We start from the raw sequence: 24569 nt of genomic DNA on the forward strand, positions 1-24569 counted from the left end.
AGGCATGAGAATATGCTTCAGTATCAAACCACACTAAGTTAATCACATGGTTGGTTTGTTGACATGCTTGCGGCGCAACCAAGAAAAAGCATTGACGTCACTACCGAACTTCAGATGAACCAAAGTAATGGGACTCATAATGCCCCTGTCATATTTCCATGCCGCTTGTCATTCGTATCAGCCAAACCTTGATTGTGTCTGTTTATCTGCAATGGGCGTGAGTCACGCCACTCAGTGGCATGACAGGCCTGATCTAGCCTAACCTGACCAAAGACAGCAATTGTGAAATGGAGATACAGGCAACAATAAGGAGGAGGAGCAAAATAAAAGCAAAAAAGAGTAAATTGGAGAAATAAAAACTCGTAACTTTGTAACCAAGGATTTCAACAAAAGCTTGCTTGGTTACTGGGCACGTTAATGATAAAAAAATTTAAAATTTGCTCCATTGACCTGGTTTGAGAGATGAAAATAAACTAAAATCCAAATTCATAATTACTTACACTCTGATATTGACAAATCTTGGGGTGTCCCATAGGGTGTCAATCTCGGTTCCAAATGACATGAAGTACAATTTCTCCTTATTGTGAAGCTGCTCATCAATAAGTTCCTGAAATAAAATTTGGAACAGGTTTAGGTTTAACTGTAAAGCCATTTATGCAATGTACATTTCAGTGTAAAATGCCTGTTTCATTATTATTGGCCTATTCCAGTTGAAATTCACACAGCCACTATTGAAGACATGGCCTTAATCTTCCACACAAGGAGTGTGAATTTCATATGAGGTTACCTGGATGAGTGACTCCATCTGAAATCTTCACCCCCTGTACAAGATTAAGGTCATGTTTTCCATAAGGGGTGTGTGAATTTCAAATGTAATCCATTTTCAATGTTTTTATCACTAGCTACGAATACACTATCATACTGGTAAGTCCCGGCAACATTGAGTATGGCCAACCCCACAAGAGCACAGCTGGCCGTCATGTATTATATAATATTTCGCTCCATAACATTGCAATGATAATGATCTGCATTTCATGACCTTTCATGCATTGTTAGGCACCAGAGACAAATTTGTTCGATATTTGGATCGACCGTTGATGCTGCTTTGATGCTTGTTATTAATGATTTATCAACTAATTAATCAGAATTGACACTAAATTTATATTGGTCAATATAACTACAGGTGCAAATTACTATAGAAAAATTATTAAATTCGTGTACATCGTGGAACATTCAACTACGCTTGTTACTCCGCGACTAATCATGCTAATACACGAGCGTACAGCGCTACTCTACGCGTCCATATTGCGAGGTTATCTGCGTACAACAGCTTACTACGCACAGCCACGCAAAGAGTATGTTCAACGATGTACACGAATTAAGTAATTTTTCTATAGTTTATCCCAATTAACAATAATCAATTAATTGATTTCATAAATAATAAGGATCGACCAAGCATCGAAGGTCGATCGAAAGATCAAACTAATTTGTTTCTATCGCCTTAATCTCATTTCCAAGTTGCTTCAAAAAGTTCTGCGACTAGAATTTTTTTAATTTTTGTTGTTTTTTTCATTTTCTTTTAATTTTCTCACTTTCTGTCCTCTTTTTTCCAGCCAGCAAGAATTTAAATAAAATCCTGAAATCTGAAAAATTACACCCATTTCAATACTTACAGTGAGTGCATGTCTGAAGTTGGTTATTCTTCCAAATCCACAATTAGAGTCAGAACTATCTATTACCACGGCAACACGCATGCCTTTAATCAAACCAAACGTCTGCAGGGAAAAATGAAAAAAGTGTAAGTTCAATGGTAACTGGGCAACTAAAGATCAAGCAAAATCAGTCAGAAGTTGCAAATATGGAGGAAAATGTGCAAGTATTTCTTATTGATTCCTTTGATATGTGAGGACTAAATTTTGAATACCTTTCTAACAACAGATATATAATAGAAGACACATGGGATTTTCAGTGAAATCAAGCACACAAATTTGATGAGATCAAACTTAAGATTGATTTTACTTGATCACATATGATGACATACAGGCTGAGTCAAAAAGAAGTAAACTCATATTTGAAGGGCTGTAACTCGAGATCTGCAATGAATCTGTTAAAAATAAAAATATCACTGGAAAGAGCAAATTCTACACGTTCAAATAAAAGAAAGAATTGTTGCAATTGCTCACAGCAAACTCAAGTTATACTTATTTGAATACAACCACCCATTTTTGTAGCTGCACACGGTTTCACTTCCCAAGTAGGGGCCTACATGTTATATTGATTGGTAAGGCGCGATATTCAAATGCAAATAAAGTTCTGTGGCAGGTGTGGTTTCGATTAATAATTCCTACATGTTAAAGGGGTCTTTTCAATATGAATTTTATCTCATTACGCTACATTATAATAAAAACGGGCCAAATGACAACATGGCACCACAATTTACCGCACGGGAGCGAACCTTTCTATCATGAAGCTAAGAGTCCCACTGACGTTCAGTGTCTTTTTCGTCTCCAATTTCCTACAGCTAACCGGGTTTTATGTAAGGGAGCAGCATATAAGAACTTGTGAACAAGCTCAATGTGCATGGGGCACTAAGGAACAGACAGTAGGAAGCTTCAGGCAGACCATGAACTGCTAGATCACAAGTGAACATTGCTAGAGTTAGACATGCGTTACAGCAAGACCAAAGATCAGCTCAATCCTTTACCCAATATTCCCCAATCAAGCTTCTACCGGAGCGTTCGTAAAGACTTGAATTGGTATCCCTACAAACTATAGTACCGTCATGGACTTTGTTGAATATTAATTAAAAGCAAAAGGTGTCTTTTCAACAATAAATCCTGTTAGCACTTTGCTGATTGGTCGAAATTGAAATGGATGAAAATCAATCAGCCACGTGCAGCTACAAAAATGGGTGGTTGTATTCAAATGAGTATAACTTTAGTTTGCTGTGAGCAATTGCAACAATTCTTTCTTTTATTTGAACGTGTAGACTTTGCTCTTTCCAGTGATATTTTTATTTTTAACAGATTCCTTGCAGATCTCGAGTTACAGCCCTTCAAATATGAGTTTACTTCTTTTTGACTCAGCCTGTATGTGATGTGATTAAGCAAAATGAGTAGGATGTCAGGAATATCTTACTAATTTGACTTCATGACCATTGATTTTGCTAATTTTACACTACCAAGATATTTGGGGAAAATCCTACAATTTAAAAAGAGTTACAAACACAGATTAACAAAACTCAACAGAACGTCTGTGAATTTATTTTTGTAATAAACATCATTGAACAACATTTCATTCTCTTCATACTTTTTTATTCAATTTTCTTACCTTTCTGCTTCCTTCTAGTAACCATTTGATTCTGTTGTGATAAGTCTCAATAGATCTGTAGAATAAGTTAAAAATGTTGTAAACAGTATCTTCACTACAGATTCAGCTTTACCTACATGTATCATTTGAATAAAGTTTCCTGTCCTAAATTTCACCTTCAAAACATGTTTTGCACTTCCACAGAGTTCAATGCATGTTTTTCGCCCTTAATTCATAAACTGGGCCAAATAGTGAAATTACTTTTATTGTCAGAACGAAAGGTCAAAATTTCCAATTCATCTTCGTCTCTTCATCCCAGCTACATACACTTTAAGTACATATCACTCGATTTATAAAGTTAACTTCAAGGACTGTTAAATATCAAAAATATAAATTTTTAATCATTTGCCATAAAATGTGCATTATATCGCAAATTTCAAAAAATCAAAATTATTTGATATCTGAAGGACATTCTTCGTATTCAGAATGCAATTCGATATGTCTGATGTGCTCTCATGTCCCACAAAATAGTGTCCAAATGTTCATACCTCACCCCTTAAGTGATCACATTACAAAACATTGTCAACTTACTCATACAGCTTATATTCAAACTCATTGACTACACTAGCCTCAAACTGCAGCTCTCTTGAAGGACCAGCATTCTTGTTGCTGCTTTGTCTAGGAAAACAAACAGAGTGAGATAGGAGGAGGATTAGAAACATTGATACCTGAAGAACAATAAGTCAAATTTACCGTCGCTAATATATTTTTTCGCTCTTTGCCAAATTTTTAACAGTTTCCCTTGTTTTTATATTTGTGATTCTAAGCCTAAACATTTTTGTATGTGTTTTTTGCAAACAAAATAAATAAAAATAGAATTTAAAAAAGTTACATGGCCTTTATCAAAAGCAATTTACAGCTTCAAAAAGTAAAAAAAAAAATACCGACCTACCTACCCTATTATGCCAATCAAACATTTTGTTTAGGCCTTACATCTATACACTGAAGGAATATCTTTGAAATTATTATTTTGCAGTTTTGTAGCTGGTAGAGTGGATTACTTATTTCTTTAATAAAAGGCAACTCTTTCATCCATATAATCTACACGATAACATAAGCTCTAACATGCCTTGAAATAACTCTTGTAACTAATTATGCCGCCAACATGGGCGTCAATCCCGGATGGATGTGCCCCCCCCCCCCCCCACCTTTTGGCAAAATGACCCCTTTTTTGTTCTTTTCAGCCACTTTCTTATCATTTGGCCTCTGCCCCCCCCCCCCATTTCAAGCCAGATTGGCGCTAATGGTTGAGGTGCAATATGTTGAAAATAGGAGTAGAAAGCTCAATAGAATAATTATTGTTTGTAATCTACTTTTGAAAGTTGTATTACAACAGGCAAATTTGGGTGCACAAACGTGCCATCCACCTCAAAAGGGGCCGTACTGTCGGCAGAACAAGTGAACTCTGAGATATGGTCCATCTTAAAAAACAATAGAAAACAAAGAATTTCCCAATGTATTTACTGATTTTGTTGTTACTCTCTTTTAATCAACCAATATACGGACATGTAAATAATAAATCATTGTAAAGCTAATTTTAAAGAGAATTTTCCTGCTCAATATCTCGAGAGTGAAAACGCTGACATTACAGCACATTTGTGACGGACTGCCACAAGTGACGATGCCCTACACTTAATTCGAGGACTAAGGCCCAGAGAAAACAGTTATAAGGCCCACTAGCTTTACCTAATGACATTGCCTCTATTCAGTAGATCTTTGAGAGTGAGTTTATAGTATGCCACACTATGGTTTGACAGCCAATCTGCTGATGTTTGCCCTTCGTTGAACATTGCAGCCATGTCTCTTGCTCGCTGTAAAATGAACAAACAAAAAACAACATTTGTCTTACAGAGAATCATGAGTGAAGAATATGTGTAGGGAAAGAAAATTTTCCACCTTAAGTGACTATGGTACATGGGTAGAGCGTAATTGCAGTAGCTGACTAAACTCACAATTTTGTATAGCAGAACCAGAATGCAGTGGTAGCGCCAGGAATTTTTTTTTCGGGGGCATTGGGGGGCAAAGTGAATTTCAGGGGGGGCAAAATTGCTGCAAAAAGTGGAAATTTATGTGATTTGGGGGTTTTGCCTCAAAAGTGGGGGGGGCAAACTGGGGGGCAGAAAAATATTTGGGGAGAAAATGCCCCCCCAGAAGCGCCGCCACTGCCAGAATGGCAATTAAAAGCGGGAGGGACACATCCCCTCAAATTTTCAAGGTGGGATGTCCCCCCTAAAAATCCATAATAGAAGAAAAAATACTGAACAATAATTGCCCTGTGCATCTTCTTTTTAGCACGAAAAACTTTTGATCGCTAAGTGTTGCACGCTTTGCATGCACTGGCCCATCAAATAGCAAAACACACCTTTATTTGTGTTAAAGTAGTCTGAAATTGGACATTGACAAAAAAGTGCCAGTAAAACAATACACAATATGCTCGTCCCAGACTCCCTAAATTTTAATACTACCGCCGCCACCGTGATTAAACCAAGGTATCGGTCTCAGAACTTAGAGATCTTGGTCTCGGAAGGGGTGGTCTTGGTCTCGGAAGGTTTGGTCTCGGTCTCGATCATGGATGTGCAGGTCTTGGTCTCGGACATAGAGGTCTTGACTACAACGCTGGTCTCTGACATAAATAATGCACTACACTGTTTCTGTACTTTCTGCAAGTTTGTAACAATTAGTGAGTAAAAACTGAATCTGACAATTTGTGTCAGAAGTTCATAGACCTGCCATATACTGAGGTATTGACAAAAAGAGACGGTCTGGTCTAGAAAAAACTTACGGGTCGAGGTATATCAGGTTTGCCTTAAAATGTTTGTGTTGGGTTGCGTTCAAAGGTAAATGGGACGGAGAAATCCAGGATCGGGGTGAAGAAAATCTTACCCGACAGGGCTATACTACTACTAGCTACCAACACACAGTAGACTGGGAACTCTCAGTTCAAACCTACCACTTTATCATGTGTCTGATTGACATGTGTTACCATCAGGTCTGGTGTGCGAGTAGCACCCCTCGTATCCATCCTCTCCCACGCAGGTCTATCTGCTAAGCTGTTCCCTCCTTTGCGCCTCCTCCCCCTATTTTGCATATGAGATTGTGTTAAAAAAGTGCGAGATCTGAGTAGAACAGAACAGAACAATAAACATGATTATATATTTGAATTAACTTCTTTAAATTTAAAACATTTTAAAACTATATACTACCAGGAAAGTTCAGCATTGGCCAACACCCATGCCCTGCTTATTGCGTTGAAGTATAGGTCATGTCCGGATAACGCAAAAGTTACACAGCAAATTATAATTATAAACAGTAATATTACTTTCTGAAATGTGAACAAGTTTATGCACAATCTTTAACAAACAAAATGTTTGCACGCTGTGTGTGTTTTCTTTTCACTTACTATCAAAATTTTTGTGCATGCTAATCACACCATTATTATGACAAGAGAATGCTTTTCTTCACCTTTTCATGATAATTTGTTTTGGGCCTATGTGCATGGAAAGTGGGGTCATATAATTTCCAACCCAAGATAGGGGGCTCATAAACATTTTTCAGTCCATTCTCCAATGATAAGGGGTCATAAAAAATTGACTCCACTCATCGCCATATTCACGACACCACCCCCCCTTCTGAAAGAAATGGGAGCCCATGAAAGACATCAAAACATCATCAATATTAGGCTATTCCATTTAAAATCCACACTCCTATGAAACACATGACCTTAATCTCCCACACAGGGGGTACATAGATTTCACATGGAGTCGCCCATTAAGGTAACTCCATTTGACATTCACACTCCCTGTGTGGAAGATTAAGATGTCTTCCATAGGGGGTGTATGCATTTCAAATGGAATAGCCCATTTGGTTTGTTCCCATAACTTACTTTGGTTTTGGTCTTGTCCTGTTTTTATGCCTTACATCACCACCTCCTTCATCTTCTTCTTCCCCATCCTCCTCCTCATCATCATCTACCGGTATATGGTCCTCATCTGCATCAATGGTATAGGTGGCTGATGTTCCTGGTCTAAATATTAAAAGGTTTGAAAGAAAATAAGAAGAAAATTAAATGTCATGTTGCAAAAAAATTCACATATATTATTAACACTTTTACACAAAAAGAAACTCCTCACTTACATAACTGGACATAAATCTAAACCCCCTCATGTTATGATTGCCACGGTCGTGTGCAACATCTAATTAGTTCCAATTTGATACCGCATTTGCTACCAAAACAATCATGCGTGATCATCCCCCAACCCCACCTAAATTTTAATGCTTCCACCACCACTGGATTAAAAACATGTCTTCCATAGGGGCATATAGATTTCAACTAGAATAGCCACATGTATCAAAAGCAGCTTCAAAGCAATTTAGATTAATAGACTTTTAACCTTTGAACTAAAAATTGACATCTATTTAGTCAAATCACAGACACTTACCTCTCCCCAGGCCTTCCTCCTCCCCAGTGAGATGTCCGATTCCCTTTTGTTAGCTCCACTCTAATCTTCCTGCAGTCAACCAACCCTTCCTCCATTCCCTACACAGAAACCTTCCTCACTCAACTAACACTTACCTCTCCCCAGGCCTTCCTCCTCCCCAGTGAGATGTCCGATTCCCTTTTGTTAGCTCCACTCTAATCTTCCTGCCGTCAACCCTTCCTCCATTCCCTACACAGAAACCTTCCTCACTCAACTAACACTTACCTCTCCCCTGGCCTTCCACCTCCCCAGTGAGATTTCCGATTCCCTTTTGTTAGCACCACTCTAATCTTCCTGCCGTCAACCAGCCCTTCCTCCATTCCCTACACAGAAACCTTCCTCACTCAACTAACACTTACCTCTCCCCAGGCCTTCCACCTCCCCAGTGAGATGTCCCATTCCCTTTTGTTAGCTCCACTCTAATCTTCCTGCCGTCAACCCTTCCTCCATTCCCTACACAGAAACCTTCCTCACTCAACTAACACTTACCTCTCCCCAGGCCTTCCTCCTCCCCAGTGAGATGTCCGATTCCCTTTTGTTAGCTCCACTCTAATCTTCCTGCAGTCAACCCTTCATCCATTCCCAACACAGAAACCTTCCTCACTCAACTAACACTTACCTCTCCCCAGGCCTTCCTCCTCCCCAGTGAGATGTCCGATTCCCTTTGTTAGCTCCACTCTTATCTTCCTGCCGTCAACCCTTCCTCCATTCCCAACACAGAAACCTTCCTCACTCAACTAACACTTACCTTTCCCCTGGCCTTCCTCCTCCCCAGTGAGATGTCCGATTCCCTTTTGTTAGCTCCACTCTAATCTTCCTGCCGTCAACCCTTCATCCATTCCTACACAGAAACCTTCCTCACTCAACTAACACTTACCTCTCCCCAGGCCTTCCACCTCCCCAGTGAGATGTCCGATTCCCTTTTGTTAGCTCCACTCTAATCTTCCTGCCGTCAACCCTTCATCCATTCCTACACAGAAACCTTCCTCACTCAACTAACACTTACCTCTCCCCAGGCCTTCCACCTCCCCAGTGAGATGTCCGATTCCCTTTTGTTAGCTCCACTCTAATCTTCCTGCCGTCAACCCTTCCTCCATTCCCAACACAGAAACCTTCCTCACTCAACTAACACTTACCTCTCCCCAGGTCTTCCTCCACCCCAGTGAGATGTCCGATTCCCTTTTGTTAGCTCCACTCTAATCTTCCTGCCATCAACCCTTCCGCCATTCCCTACACAGAAACCTTCCTCACTCAACTAACACTTACCTCTCCCCAGGCCTTCCTCCTCCCCAGTGAGATGTCCCATTCCCTTTTGTTAGCTCCACTCTAATCTTCCTGCCGTCAACCCTTCCTCCATTCCCTACACAGAAACCTTCCTCACTCAACTAACACTTACCTCTCCCCAGGCCTTCCTCCTCCCCAGTGAGATGTCCGATTCCCTTTTGTTAGCTCCACTCTAATCTTCCTACCATCAACCAGCCCTTCCTCCATTCCCTACACAGAAACCTTCCTCACTCAACTAACACTTACCTCTCCCCAGGTCTTCCTCCTCCCCAGTGAGATGTCCGATTCCCTTTTGTTAGCTCCACTCTAATCTTCCTACCATCAACCAGCCCTTCCTCCATTCCCTACACAGAAACCTTCCTCACTCAACTAACACTTACCTCTCCCCAGGCCTTCCTCCTCCCCAGTGAGATGTCCGATTCCCTTTTGTTAGCTCCACTCTAATCTTCCTGCCGTCAACCAGCCCTTCATCCATTCCCTGTACAGCATCTCTAGCACACGTCGGATCCTCGTACTCCACAAAGGCAAATCCTGGTGGGTTTTTGGATACCCATACGCTGTTGATGCTACCGTAGTGACTGAATAATTCTTGTAATGTTTCTTGTGTCACATTGGAGGTGAGATTCCCGATGTACAGCCTTGTGTCCGCCATGGCTGGTTGCTGATGAGGTGTTAACGGTGCTGATCTATAATTTATGGGATTGATCATACACAGATTCACGTAAGGTCAAATAACATACCGCCCAGACTTTCTCAAAATTTGGTGAGGTAGGCCCTTCTTATTTGTTAATTTCTTACAAATTTTACTATCCATTTCTGTGTAAAATTGCAATTGCTAAGGCTTTGTCAACACATACAAATGGGGAGGCCCCTAATATTTTTTGTTATTTCCCCAAAGCCCTACCCCTACCTTGAGTAAAGTGTTTGCGATGTGTTTATAAATGATAACCAAGAACCAAGTGTACTGAGGCTTGTGGATCAACGTCTCTAGAGGTGGTGTGCCTGTGCATAGCACACTATAAATCACTGCACTTTTTTCAACTTCTTAACATGTCTTTTCATCAGATGTAAGGGAGCAAATAAGAAAAATAAGAAAAATATTTAAAAATACATATTATTTATTTTACCTTGCTTTAAAAATGCTTTGTCCTTTTGACATGAGATGCACATTTCTAAACTGTGTTTATTTCATATAAGGCCAAATAAAAAATAAAGCATGTTTCACGTCCCCTCCCGCTTCCTTTTTTGAGGTTTCTTCAATTTTATTTTTATTTTTTGAAATTCAGTTATAACTTTTCAAAAAATATGTCTAGGAAGTAGAGATGCTTTCTATAGCCTTGCTAACAGGGTTCGCAGGTTTTTGCCGCAGGTGGAAAAAACCGCGGTTTTAACCACTTGGCAAAAACAGTTTTTGCCAGTTTTTGCCGACAAAAATGACAAAAACTAAAAAAGTGATTTATATAGTTCAGTTTTTTCATCTCAAAACAAATTATTACGTTACAAACGTAAGTTCCCGAGTGTAACAAGGCCAGATTTTGTAATTATAAGCACTATATTAAGTAATTCAAGGCATGTGTTTTCATTGCTCAAGTGCATTTATTCGAAATTTGGTATGTTTCAAATTCAAAACTTTTTTATTTTAAGGACTTGATGAGACAAAAAATATGTTGAATGGTTCGTTAAAAGTTGTGTGTCACTGTTTATGAGCTTTCTGTGTCACTTTTTAATATTTGAGTGACTATATGTGAGTTTTGCCAGTTTTGCGGTTTAAACCAGGCAAAAACTGGCAAAAAATTTTTTGCCAGGTTTTTGCCACTTTGCGGCAAAAACAGGTTTTTGCCGGCAAAAACCGAACCCTGCTTGCTAATATACAAGAAACACTTTTATAAGGTTTTGTGATAGTTAGAGGGGGCCTATCTCTCAGAATAAATATAAACAAATAAAAAGAGGCCTCCTCCTTTTTCCAGGCATTATTATATACGCTAACAGCTCTAATTATGGGTATTTACACCAATTTTGCGATAAAAAATAGAAAATAAAAAGCCCCCTCTTCCTCCTATTTTTCAAAAACCCGGACGTGAAACATGTTTTTTATTTTATTTGGCCTAATGTGTGCACCACTCAGGGCTATTCACTTTTCCAAAGTTTATTGCCTATTGCAGTTGAAATTCCTACAACCCCTATGGAAGACACAATTGATCTTAATTTCAAATGGGGTTACCTGAATGGGCGACTCCATTTGAAATGGAGCCTAAGGGTTCAGAATTCGAATCGGGAATAAAAATATCTGATCTTTGCGATCAAAAACACAAAATTACAACTTTAAACATACTATTGGTAAAAGACATTATTGCCAAACAACATAGAATAGAAAATTCGACGTCAACTTCTCCAAATATTGGAGAAATATGCTCACCAAACATTCATTGGGAAAGTACGCAATCCAAATCCAATTCCCGTTCAATCAAACGCGTGGGAAACTGAAACTTGTGAAAGTGCATAATCCCCTAATACTAGCATTGACCAGTACAGATTTAAGTACTAATAATGCATGAGTTTGATCCACAAAGTCATGTAATTGTAAAGCCATGGCCATATGGGTGCATGGTCATGATGGTGACTTTGCCATGGATGCCGAATTTTGCACTACTGTCACTACACATTCCAATGGATACATGAGTGCAAAAAAAATTGCCAATGAAATCTATTGAAACAGCTCATATCATATGTTTCTCATCAATACCATAATTCATAAATGCCTTAAATTTACACTTACAGTTAATTTTCTTCCAAAAGAAAACCTTTCTCATGTGCATTTTCACGGGGAAAAAATCTAGATTTCGCCGACAACGAGCTGTTGTTTACGGGTTGCCAATAGTATTGGATTGAGCATGCGCAGAAGGAAGCAATCAATTACGTAGACAAATGCTTGTAATCGATGACGATAGTTGCAAGTGCGGTTACGCCGTGTGAATGACACATGCAAGTTTTGGATTCAGCCGCCACTTGACAGAACCTGTCGAGGGAGGGGAACCAGGCATGGGCACACTGCGGCCCGTTCATTGCTTTATACAATTTACTTCGAAGACTGATCAATTTCAAAAATATAAATTTTTAATCATTTTAGCATAAAATTTGTATTATCACGAATTTTTAAAAAATCTGAATTATTTGATATTGAGGATAGGCCTAATCCTCTTATTCAAAATGCAATTCGATATGTCTGATGTGCTCTCATGTCCCACAAAAAAATAATAGGCCTACGTGAAAACGTCGCTATCCGAACCCTTAACGTAAGCCCGGGTTGTAATAATGGTGACATAATTACACAAAAATGTCATAATAAAAAACTTTTTGGCAATAGATATTGGATAAAAATTATTGACATAGGCCTATAGGCCTAGGGGCCTACATTATTTAGATTAGCTGTTACTTTTTTAGGAAACCAATCGAAGATGTTGTTTACAGATAGGACCCCGGGGATAGGACGAGCCCCACATTTCTTTATTGAAAATTTAGTTACATAAGATTTCTAATGCTGTACCCTCCTGGCAATAACATCGTTCAATCACGTTACGTCACATTTAAGCAACCGCAAAAATATAAAGTGTGTCCAAAATGAGTGATTCCGCCGGGATCGAACCGGGGACCTTTCGCGTGTTAGGCGAATGTGATAACCGCTACACCACGGAATCGCTCTGGAGACGCGAAGAGATAATAGCACTAATATTACTGAGAATCCACAATATGTTTACAGTGCTTCTGTTACTTTTATTATGTTGATTATCAGTTGTGTTATTCCTTATTTTAATCTAATGAACCTTTGAACTTTTCAAAACAAACAATAATGAAAACGTGAATAAACACTGTCGTGGCTGTGACTCATTATGAATGGCCTGTATATAAAAATACGTATAATTATGTTGCAGTAGGGGAGAGCGGGGAGTGTTCGCCCTAGGGGCAGGTTCGCCCACCCCTTGTTTCTCAGCACTACGGCTTTCGGGGAATTTGGTGATGGCAAAATTAGGTGACATAGGTCATTATAAACTTCTCATATTAGCTACGCGACATATAGGGACGTGTTCATCGAACTACAGCCAAAACAAAAAAATTACATCAAAACGTAATTTTTTCTTGCATTAATAATGTTGTATTATCATTGATACATAAATACAAATGGTTTTAATGGAAATCTGTATTGGGAACATAATGGGATTTGTCAAAGATTTAATGCAGTTATAAACTCCTTATTCGATCTGTATTTTGCATACCCTGAAGAAAATACAAAAATGTGCACAAGGGGCACGTTCGCCCTTTTGAGGATGGGGCATGTTCGCCCTATATCTTCCCCGGGCGGACTTACCCCAAACTGGAGGGCGAACCTGCCCCATCAGCGTATTATGCAAATAATTTATAATTATACCAAAAACAAGGTAAAACTACTGAAAAGCATGTTTTTAAAGGTATGTGGTATCAGTATTACTCATACCACCGTTTATGTCCTAATCCATAATCTCCCCGAAGTTGTAAACATGATACGTTTAAGCTCACTTTGGACCCCTACATTTTACCCTGACCCGACCCCTGCAACAAATTTAGTGACTCCCCAGAAGAGAATGAATGTCCTGTATACTCTTGCTAAATGTTTGCATTTAATATGTTATTGTTATGCAATGTTTAAACCTTTTTTGTGATTAGGGTGCACTTACCCCACCATATGGGCGAACCTGCCCCAATATGGGGCAAGTTCGCCACTTTGCAAAACTTTTTTGTTTGCTCTATCCTGTTGCTATTGTAAGGCCTATAGTTCTGGGATTGTGGCCGTATATAGCTAAGACATAGGGCTTTCACATGGGCTAATCACGTCATCCCTAACCTTAAAATTTACATCGCTAGGCTGGTCAGAAAAATATAGGGCGAACACTCCCCGCTCTCCCCTAGGCCTAAACAGCAAATTTGTTCCAAAAAGTTCCAAACTATGTGGGCCCTACACAGTGTCGACTTCCTATACGATAAATATAAATTTAATACTCCGTTGGTGAGCGACGGGCGAGTGGTATTTCACCGAATGCAAGAAAAGGAGTTCTATCTGATTGGCTAGCAATCGATCGCTTAGGTCGCTTAGTAGTCAACTACAAACTCAAAACTGAGCAAGGCATTCAATTCGATTGAAATCGATATTCTATTATTGACGTATATAAAGAGAGTGATAGTGTGTCAATAATGTACATTGTATTGCACCTTGATTCTACATTCATTCCTTTATATAAATATTTTCTCAAAGAGTTGAAATGATCACAATTTTTACCCAGGATTTCAAAAGTTTACCGCCAAATTGCAGTTAAACATATCCACAGCAAAATACCGGTCCTCACTAATTAGTGCATTTAATTTCCAGTTAGTGTAATTAAGATAAAACCTGTGATTTATCTGACAACAAATAAAATTTTCTTGCAATAGAAATATCATATGGGATACTGATATGGTAGGCCGCAACCGCCACAACGTGGAGCTGCTACGCGTAGCTGACTTTTTGCTCCGTGGAGCCAAATTAGCTCAAATTGACCAATCAATGATCATGTTAGAGTTTTTCATTACTCGGAGGTAAAACTGACCAATCAAGTACGACTGAAGCGACATTACGTGAAGCGAATTTATTCATTAAGAATTTGCCAGACGAGCGTCACGTAGTTGCAAGATATCCTCGGTCACGAAAGTTATGATTCAAAAAGTAGTTTATGAAAAGTACGAACCGACTTATTATTAAGATGGACATGCACTCATAAGAAACTCATACTGGGACTCATACAGTATTGTACATAACTATATAGCTAGGCAGAGTGGTGGTAAACCATGCACACAGTTCTGCGATCTGCAGTGTATCGCCGGGAGCTAATTTGTATAACTTGCGCGGTGTGGCCTGCGGAATTCGACCTTCAGCAAACTGCAAACCAGTTCGGATTTACTTTATATACTAGTAGTAGGCCATACATACTGTAGTTACTGTCCGTTTTCCTATACACAATACTCAGTGCGCTCACCATTGACGCGTGACCTCTACAAATAGTGTATGTTAGAAGTATAGGCCATTGCCTAGTTGACGTCACTGTGTAAAAAAATAACCGGCCAATATTTAAAGTATTCTCTGAAATTCTAGAAAATATAGTTTTGTAACATGTCCTAAATTTTTAGCTAATTTAGGTGTTTGGAAATATTGGTACTTTTGTACCAAAAAATATGAAGAAATTATTTCTAAACCGTGTTAAGTCATCTCATTTTCAAGAACGCTGGTTAGCAATAAGCAGACTATTGTCTCATTTCGTAAACAAAAGCCCACAGTATTGTTACCTTGCGTTCGCTTTAAAATCGTTCACCCAACTGAAACTATAATACCAGCTCATTGCTCATTGCACAGGTAAAACAGACACAAGTGCAGTGTGTATTTAACCAGAGAAGATCTGATGTAACATAGTTGAGCTGTTTTCATTGAATGTTATCTTGGTTTAATAGCTTTTAATAGGGTTTAAGTCCTTCAAAGGTCGTGGTGAGTTCTACTGTAGACATGACTGCATCATGATTATTTTAAAGTCAACAACATTCAACAATATGATCACCGTGATAGTATTCGCTACTTGCACGGTTCCGCCATTATGCACTATGTGCGGGGAGAGCCTCGAACTGGCAGCATACATGAAAGGAAGAATTATGTAACCTTACACAGAACGTTATGACTAGTTCAATTCCCATTCATGTATGCTGCCAGTTCGAGGCTCTCCCCGCACATAGTGCATAATGGCGGAACCATGCAAGTAGCGAATGAACTCTTGTATGAGAGTATCAGTACCGTGGGTGTCAGTGATCCTGGCCTGACACAGTAGACAAACAAACAAACAAACTCGCCACACACATGACACATGCATGCAAGGTAACATTGACTATACACTAATCAAACAATGGTATTGATCCTGTACAACTGGTCGTGGTTTATTTACAATCGATTCATTTAAAATCCCCATAGTAAACATTAATTTTGGCAAGAGTTTTCTCTCTCTGGAACGAGGATGCATCCACTGGCTCCGCGTAATGAAAAGATCTAACATGATTGGTCAATTTAGCTCCGCGAAGCGAAAAGTAAGCTACGCGTAGCAGCTCCACGTTGTGGCGGTTACGGCCAGCCATATTTTGATCATGCGAAAATCGTAAAACATAGAATAGAAACAGTGTGGCCGGCTCTCAAAATCTCAAATTGTATGCATAGCCTGAGTCGCACGGCCTATCTCGAACAAAATCACCATGCGTAGTTGTTGAAAAACGTGAGGATTCATCGTACTACCACGGCAATTTTTAACACGAAGATATAGGGATGATGACGGTGTGCCCTAGTCTTACATGTTTAGCATGTTGGATGTCAAAGATCTATTATAGGCCCTATAGTTGATAGTATTAACACAGTTTGTCTTTGTTCGTATATAAAACATCTTGAAGTATATATTCTTAAAGGGACGCACCTTTAACCTAAAAATAATTGTGTTTTTCGTGGCGCGCAAAAAGATACAAAACCGTCAACGGTAAAAATATGGACTTATAACCAAAATTCGTTTAACAAATCTAAAAACAAATTGTTGAAAATAGGGAATTTTATGATTGAAAAAAATGTCCCACCGAGGAGTATTTTTTTACTTCACCAAGGTGTTAACAAAAATTGCTTCACCGAGATGCGAAGAAAATGGTCATGTCCCCAACTACCCAGCTGGGCCCCCCCTTTGATATAATTAAAATGATGCGTCCCTACGGGAAATCCGGTTGTGAATTGTGGTCGATGTATTAAATAATCACTGATATATTAACACGTACATCTAGTCGGTTATAAATTGCTGAATGAAGTTGTGGAAAAATTATTAAGGTATGATACAATGCTGACTGATATGATGAAACCGGGGATGAAACGGCTTCCAATATTGGAAAGTTAATTTGGAAAGTGACTTTTCTCTGTTATATTCATAGGCCTATGTTGTTTGAAGACCAATGGCTTCGAAAAGGACTGAAACTGATGTGGTGCCAGTTGTTATTGACAATGGGTCTCACACGATGAAAGTAGGGTTTGCTGGCGAAGATAAGCCGCGAGATGTATTCCAAACTGCTAGTATAGGAAACCAAATGAAGGTAAAGACCATCAGTAAACACAATGCCTTTAAAACGTTTCGCGTTTATAAAGTAAAACTTGTTATAAAGCGTTTTGGTTTTGGTCAGAACTTGTTAATAACATCTGAATGTCGGGTTATAAGGTCTTGAAAACATTTTAAAAACGTTACATCATTTTATACATGTTCCAAAATGTGATTTCAAAATAGGCCTATTTGTTTGTAAAATATCTTTGCAAAATATTTTATCAACAGTTCAAATGTTATGAATATTTTACATGAAGTTTTCAGAAATGTTATCAAAACTGTTATACTTTTTACATAACCCGAGAGGGTTCCAAATAGAACGGGACACGCAGGGTCACCCCGGATGATCACTAAAAATGGAAAATTGTAGACACTATACATTGTGTTGTAATTTAGCATTAAAAATAAAGTATAAAAGTAAAGATTTTCAGTCTATTTCAGAAATATGATGCAAGTAATCCAAATAGTACGGCAGATTTCTGCAAATATGAGGAGTTTTTGAGAAATGCGTTAAAATTTATTTTCCGATTTCATTTTTTTCGTCACCATAACACCTTAATTTCCAAATCGATGAAAATCACATATTTATGTTCTAAAAGCTTCTATAAGACACACAACTTAACTAGAAAGGGAAAGGTGATGTTGACATATGGTCGCATGTCATAAGTTGGGTATGCTAAAAGGGTGGAGGGATTACACTTTTCTGAAAATTGCGATACAAATTTGACTGGCTTTCCGTAACCCCATATCCTACAGCAGTGGTTGATACCTCATTTTAATCCTAATATTATACTCTTTCAGTCTACTGAAGCATATAATTATACATTATTCAGTAAAAAAATCACATCAGTTGAAATGAAAAATGCCAGGGGTGGAGGAGCACGCGGATGTGGAGCAGGCGGATGCGGGAGTGTACAATAGGGCCTATGTGAAAATTCACATGTCAGCATGTCAAAACTACTGGTTACTTTTTTCAAATCTAGGGAGGGTATGATGTATTGACAGCTTAGAATGTTGAATTTATACAATTAAAACAATTACTGACTACTTAAGGTGGTACTACACCCCCTGATAAATTTGTGACTAATTTTGCATTTTTCTCAAAAAGTAACTACACACTGGTAACAAAAGTTATATGTATATTATAGGGGCAAGGAATCCAATTACTTCACTGAAATTTCAGTGATTCAAGACAAGGGGTCATTATATATGTTAAGAAATGAGGTATGTTCTAGCGGTACCTCTTTTCTTATCATAAATAATGTACCGCTTGTCTTGAGTCACTGAAATTCCAGTGTAGTAACTGGATTCTTTACCCCTCTAATATTCATGACTTTTGTTACCAGTGTGATATTATTTTTGAGAAAAATGCAAAAATAGTCACAAATTTATTAAGGTGTGTAGTACCACCTTAAGGGTTATATGTTCCATTTTTTTTTCATTTTTAATGAAATCCTAGTTGAATTTCAGTAATTTTAGCAATATGGTAATTTCTCTTCTTGATATTCATTTCCTCAATAATCAGTCCAAGAGAACGCCAAATATGGATCAGGAGTATTACATAATAATACCCTGCTATGACAATAACTGCACTAGGTTAATCGTATAATCTCCTTATGTGGTTAGCATGGTTGGGCCAGGAAATCCACAAGGTCAGCCAATGTATGTACATGTATTCGGTACATGTGTCATATCTTTTACAATGGGTGATAAATTTCTGGTCTGTTTTATTTCAAAACGCAACATTCGATATTCTAAAGCTTGGTCCAAATCCAAGAGAAGAACCAACTCTAGTAATTTATGTGGTTTCAAATTATATCAGACGTTGCCTTTTTGATAGAAATGGTGTTTGTTGATGTGCACAGTTCCCCATTAGATCATAACATGCTGTTGTACATCCAAGGTCAAAGGTCTTTTAATCCATATTTGGCGTTGTTCTGGGACTGATAATAGAATAACCATCTTGCTAATTACGCGTAAATAGGTCATTGACCTTCACAATGTAATTAACTTACGTACAATTATTTTAAAAAGTTCATTTGCAGTCCCAGAACAACGCCAAATATGGATTAAAAGACCTTTGACCTTGGATGTACAACAGCATGTTATGATCTAATGGGAAACTGTGCACATCAACAAACACCATTTCTATCAAAAAGGCAACGGCCGATATAATTTGAAACCACATAAATTACTAGAGTTGGTTCTTCTCTTGGATTTGGACCAAGCTTTAGAATATCGACTGTTGCGTTTTGAAATAAAACAAACCAGAAATTTATCACCCATTGTAAAGATATGGCACATGTACCGAATACATGTACATACATTGGCTGACCTTGTGGATTTCCTGGCCCAGCCATGCTAACCACATAAGGAGATTATACGATTAACCTAGTGCAGCTATTGTCATAGCAGGGTATTATTATGTAATACTCCTGATCCATATTTGGCACTCTCTTGGACTGATTTGAAGCATTAATGTATTCAAAACATATCCTCCAAATCTGATGACATTCTTGCATAAAATAAAAAATTTACAGTCATTTTTGTAATTGAGGTCCGATTTGAGAAAAACGCATTTGAAAATTGAGATTTACATAGACACCTGTGTATTAATTAATTACTAATTAAGCATTATCTCAAAAATTAAGCATGTGTTAAGGTTAAAAATGGTGTTAATTATTAGAGATTGTCAATATATACAACATATCCAAAAAGACATTTTTTGTCATTTTTGACCATGTAATGGAAATTGTACCCAACTTATGACATGCGACCATATACCTACCGGGCATAGGCCTATACCTAATGACGGTGCTGGATAACATAATAGCACTTTCTCAATGACCAGCTCAATTTGAGAAAGTGCATGCTGACGTCATTGAGGTATGTTTTATAAGAACATTTTAAATAATTTTAATGAACCATTCCGATGAATCTATTAATTTTGCGAATTTGAGTTACGGTCACTTCCCCATGTATGTGCTAACATAAAATAAAAGCCTCGATCACCGAATTTAATCAATGTTTTCAAACAGATGATATCTCCCATTGATCGAGGCGTAATAACTAATTGGGAAGTCATGGAAGAGACATGGCGACGAGCTTATGACGACAAGCTGCATGTAGCATCAGAAAACCATCCAGTATTGCTGACAGAAAGACCATATAATCCAAAAGTGATGAAGGAAAAGACATATGAGGTAAACGCGCACCTACCCCCCCCCCCCCCGACACCCACCTCATGATTGACCTGGCCTGACATATACACGCAAGTGCACCCCGCCCCCCCTGCACCACACCCATCTCTATCAAAAATGTAAATGTCGATGCTGTGTAGTAGTCCAGCTATCAAGGGCTGTTGACTAGAATGGTGAGATAAATTTGAATTGAATATTGCAAGGTGTATCGGTGAACGGAAAGATCACCTTGCTAATGACATTGAAAATACAATGTAACATATTATATTGTTTGAATGTACACTACCGTATTTTTTGTAAAGAAGTGTATCTCTGATCTTTTGATGTAGGCCTATGGGAACGTCTATGGAAGGCCCATGTCCAATAATTTAGGTTTCAAAATGGAAAATACAAATTTTTCACTGAAAAACCTAGTTTTCAATCGAAAATCCAAGGTTTTCATTGATAAATTTGGGTTTTCAATCGGAAATCCCAAGTTTGTCAAACTGGCAAACTTGGGTTTTCAGTTGCAAATTCACGTGGTTTTTTTTTGTTTGTTTTTGTTTTGTTTTGTTTTGTTTTTTAAACTTTTGGTTTATCGTCAAAAACTTGTTTTATCGAACAGAATCTATAGAAAAATTTGGATCAATTGAAAAACTTGGATTATCGATGCTCAATGTCTATAGTAATTCGAAAAACCAACTAAAAAGTTAGGATTTTCAAGGGAAAAACTTGGGATTTTCGAATTATTGGATATTTAGCCTTCCATAAACGTCCGAGGAATCCGCTTGTTTTAAACAGAAAATAACCCGGGCGGGAAATAAACACAAACTTGCAGCTCCGAAAGACCCCCTAAATTTGACCAAAATAAAGCTCAGAAAGACCCTTGATTTTGATAATTCTGCTCTAAATTTCTTTTTTTTTTCAGGCGATTTTCAACCAGAAAGCCAAGAAAACCCCTTGATCTGTTCGCAGTTCCAAAAGACCCTCATTTTACTTGTTCGCAGCTCCAAAAGACCCCCTTATGACGTCAGCACTCAAAGACCCACCACCTCAAAGTTCCGGGGGAACATACCCACAAAAAATTTATGATATAGCAGTTAGCAACGGAGTCTACGATGACCTATATACGGTATGAGCTATAGAAAATAAGCCTTCCATACCCGTAGTTTATGATGGCTGTCAGTGTAACTATTTCCATCAAATTTCAGATGATGTTTGAGACCTTCCAGGTGCCATCGTTGTATCTAGCAATTCAAGGTGTCCTGAGTCTGTATACATCTGGTCGTACAACAGGTTTGATTGTAGACTCTGGGGACGGAGTCACCCAGTTTGTGCCTATACACGAGGGCAATTTGGTGCAGAATGCCGTGCTGATAGATACTTCACTAGCTGGGTTGGATATCACAGAGTATTTGGAAAAGCTTCTTAAGGATCGTGGCATTCATATTGATTTGGGTAATGGTGAGTAGGCCTAATGGCTCCAAATTTTCTTTCAAAATTCAAAAAATTCAGAATTGTACAAAATGTACATTGCCATGACCATATTTGGAGTCAGCATGAAAAATGCATTAAAATGAGTAAAAACAAGCCTATATTATTTTGTTCAGTTGTTCTTGAGATATCGGTAGCTCTCAATAAAATATCTCAAAAACGTGGACCTTTTAATGTTAACGCTTATGAACGGCTAATCAAGCTTGCAGGAAAATAGCCACAATAGCAAATAGGAATTGTGTATTAATTTAAAACTTAGAGCAAACTAAAGATAAGTCTTCACTCCACCTATTTTTAGAGTTTCGTAAAAATGTTACCATTTCTTATGTATTTCTTTATTTTTTGAAAATTACCTAAATTTTTCCACATTACAATTTTTGTTACCAACATGGAGTGTGATATGGTTTCCAAACTTTCAGGGATGGTGTATAAGCTTAATATCTAAATTCTCTCGCCAGCTTTTTTGGATAAAGTGTTTAATTTTTTAGAAATTAATTTTTAAATTTTTGATTTTAGGGAAATTTAGAAACAGCTATAACTTAAAATAGAAATACTTAATTAAAAAAAGCTGGCGAGAGAATTTTCTAAATTTAATTACCTTTCATATGACACCTTGTTTGTTGAAATTGGACCTATAGGTTAAAGACCACTAATAGGCCTGGGCGATACATTGAAATACGATGAGGAACTATTTGAACGAAAAGACTGCATTAAAATCGCTGAAATTGATCAAGTTATATAGCCAAAAAGTACTTTTTAGAGTTTGATGCTTCAAAATGGTACATTTTCTCTCATTATATGACATTTTTGATGTAATAGTACCAAAATTCATACGCACAGCTTCGGTTTTAGTAAATAGTCGCCTTATCATATTGTAACTTTCAGCTTCGAGGGCGCACTGTCATTTTAAGGTGTTTACGGTTCAGTGCGTTAAAACAAGAAAAGTCTCAGGTCAACCTATGTTGAATTTTTGATCATTTGGCATCTAAATCATATAGTTTCACCTGATATTGGTGGCATTGAACTGTGAGAGTTCTGAATATGAGAAAATTCCACCCGAAATTAGGCATTTTCCCATTGAAACCCGTGTAATACATAATTAGTGGTATTTAACCTATAGTTAGCTCCACAAATTTTTTTCTAGAATTTAGGTAATTTAGTGTTTCTAGAAAAAGTCAAGAAAATTGACTCCATTCGTGGAAACTGAACAACCTGCCCCCCCCCCTTCACTTTCAATGTGCTGCACAGCCACTGTATAATAAATCCAGCAATCACCATGATCACAACTGGTCAAAAAGTCCGGAAATCTGAATTCCTCTAATATAGGCCTAGGGGGTGTGCATCTACTTTCTGGAATAGCCCAATAGGCTATACAAGCAATACAGTAGGCCTATAAGTGAACATTTCAGTGGATCTGAAAAGAGCTGTTTTCTAGTATGCACCTGATAACTGTAATTTATACTAAACATAACCTGAAGCTTTGATAAAATTAATTGCTTTAAACAGTTCTCTCATCAAAATATAGTGACTTACGTTTAATATTTCATCACCACATCCGTGGGACTTCATAATCTGAAGCTATGTTCTAACTTGGATAGGTTGTCTTTTACCCACACAGGCACGGCAAAGGAAGACATACTTCGTGACATCAAAGAAAAACTTTGTTACGTATGTACTGATGACTTCGTCACGCATAGTAAACTAACGAAGAAAGAGATAGAAAAGGCATATCGTCTCCCAGATGGCAGTACTATAACACTTGACCGTGAAAGAACTCAATGTCCAGAATCACTCTTCAAACCTACTCTTCTTGGAACGGATGCTTTTGGTATGAGTGACTCGTGTTATAACACCATCGACAGGTGCATAAACACCGATTTACACCCCATTCTGTATAGAAACATCATCTTAGCGGGGGGTAACACAGCATTCCGTGGATTCCAGGAACGTTTGCAGGCTGAACTTTTAGAGTTCGCACCTTTAGCGCTAGCGATTAAAGATGTTTCAGTTGATGGCTCGTTAGATCGCGTGCATGCGGCGTGGTGTGGCGGTGCTATCTTAGGATCGTCTTCAGTCTTCAGTGAGTGGTTGATAACCAAGGAAGAGTATGAAGAGAAAGGGGCATCATATTTGTGTTAAAGGCCCATTCAGCGATTTGCTCATTCGGAAAATCGTAAATATCATCCAAAATCAGGTTTTTTCACGGCAGTGAAATGATGCCACTTGCCCCCACATCTCATATGCACAGTTTAGGGGAGAGCGGGGAGTGTTCGCCCTAGGGGTAGGTTCGCCCACCCCTTGTTTCTCAGCACTACGGCTTTCGGGGAATTTGATGATGGCAAAATTAGGTGACATAGGTCATTATAAACTTCTCATATTAGTTACGCGACATAAAGGGACGTGTTCGTCGAACTGCAGCCAAAACAAAAAAATTACACCAAAACGTAATTTTTTCTTGCATTAATAATGTTGTATCATCATTGATACATAAATACAGATGGTTTTAATGGAAATCTGTATTTGGAACATATGGGATTTGTAAAAGATTTAATGCAGTTATACACTCCTTATTTGATTTGTATTTTGCATACCCTGAA

General features: G+C 38.1%; 2 protein-coding genes and 1 non-coding gene across 3 annotated transcripts in view; 1 reads left to right on the top strand and 2 right to left on the bottom strand.

Annotated features, from left to right (window-relative positions):
• LOC140165081 (von Willebrand factor A domain-containing protein 3A-like) overlaps nt 1-7905 on the bottom strand; it is a 61271-nt gene extending 53366 nt beyond the window's left edge. The window contains exons 1-8 of the mRNA XM_072188504.1: nt 7809-7905; nt 7253-7393; nt 6320-6485; nt 5056-5180; nt 3901-3987; nt 3331-3385; nt 1674-1775; nt 501-607 (exon numbers count right to left, since the gene is read on the bottom strand). Of these exons, the coding sequence (XP_072044605.1) occupies nt 501-607; nt 1674-1775; nt 3331-3385; nt 3901-3987; nt 5056-5180; nt 6320-6485; nt 7253-7393; nt 7809-7903 (878 nt within the window). The 5' untranslated portion in view covers nt 7904-7905. The remainder of the gene's footprint in view (nt 1-500; nt 608-1673; nt 1776-3330; nt 3386-3900; nt 3988-5055; nt 5181-6319; nt 6486-7252; nt 7394-7808) is intronic.
• Nucleotides 7906-12754: 4849 nt separating this feature from the next.
• Nucleotides 12755-12826, bottom strand: Trnav-aac (transfer RNA valine (anticodon AAC)). The gene has a single exon. It is a non-coding gene; the product is annotated as a tRNA-Val (tRNA).
• Nucleotides 12827-17009: 4183 nt separating this feature from the next.
• Nucleotides 17010-24218, top strand: LOC140164073 (actin-6-like). Its single transcript, XM_072187329.1, has 4 exons — nt 17010-17294; nt 20338-20502; nt 21690-21942; nt 23591-24218. The coding sequence occupies exons 1-4, from the start codon at nt 17157-17159 to the stop codon at nt 24109-24111; spliced, it is 1077 nt and encodes a 358-aa protein (XP_072043430.1). The 5' UTR covers nt 17010-17156; the 3' UTR covers nt 24112-24218.
• The last annotated feature ends 351 nt before the right edge of the window (nt 24219-24569 follow it).

This window comes from Amphiura filiformis, chromosome 11 (genome assembly GCF_039555335.1).
Source record: "Amphiura filiformis chromosome 11, Afil_fr2py, whole genome shotgun sequence".
Taxonomy (NCBI): domain Eukaryota; kingdom Metazoa; phylum Echinodermata; class Ophiuroidea; order Amphilepidida; family Amphiuridae; genus Amphiura; species Amphiura filiformis.

Excerpts from the sequence above, each read along its gene's own strand:
- LOC140164073 (XM_072187329.1), top strand. The coding sequence starts at position 17,157 with ATGGCTTCGAAAAGGACTGAAACTGATGTGGTGCCAGTTGTTATTGAC. Across the intron at positions 17,295-20,337 it reads GTATAGGAAACCAAATGAAG|ATGATATCTCCCATTGATCG; the intron begins GTAAAGACCATC and ends GTTTTCAAACAG. Across the intron at positions 20,503-21,689 it reads TGAAGGAAAAGACATATGAG|ATGATGTTTGAGACCTTCCA; the intron begins GTAAACGCGCAC and ends ATCAAATTTCAG.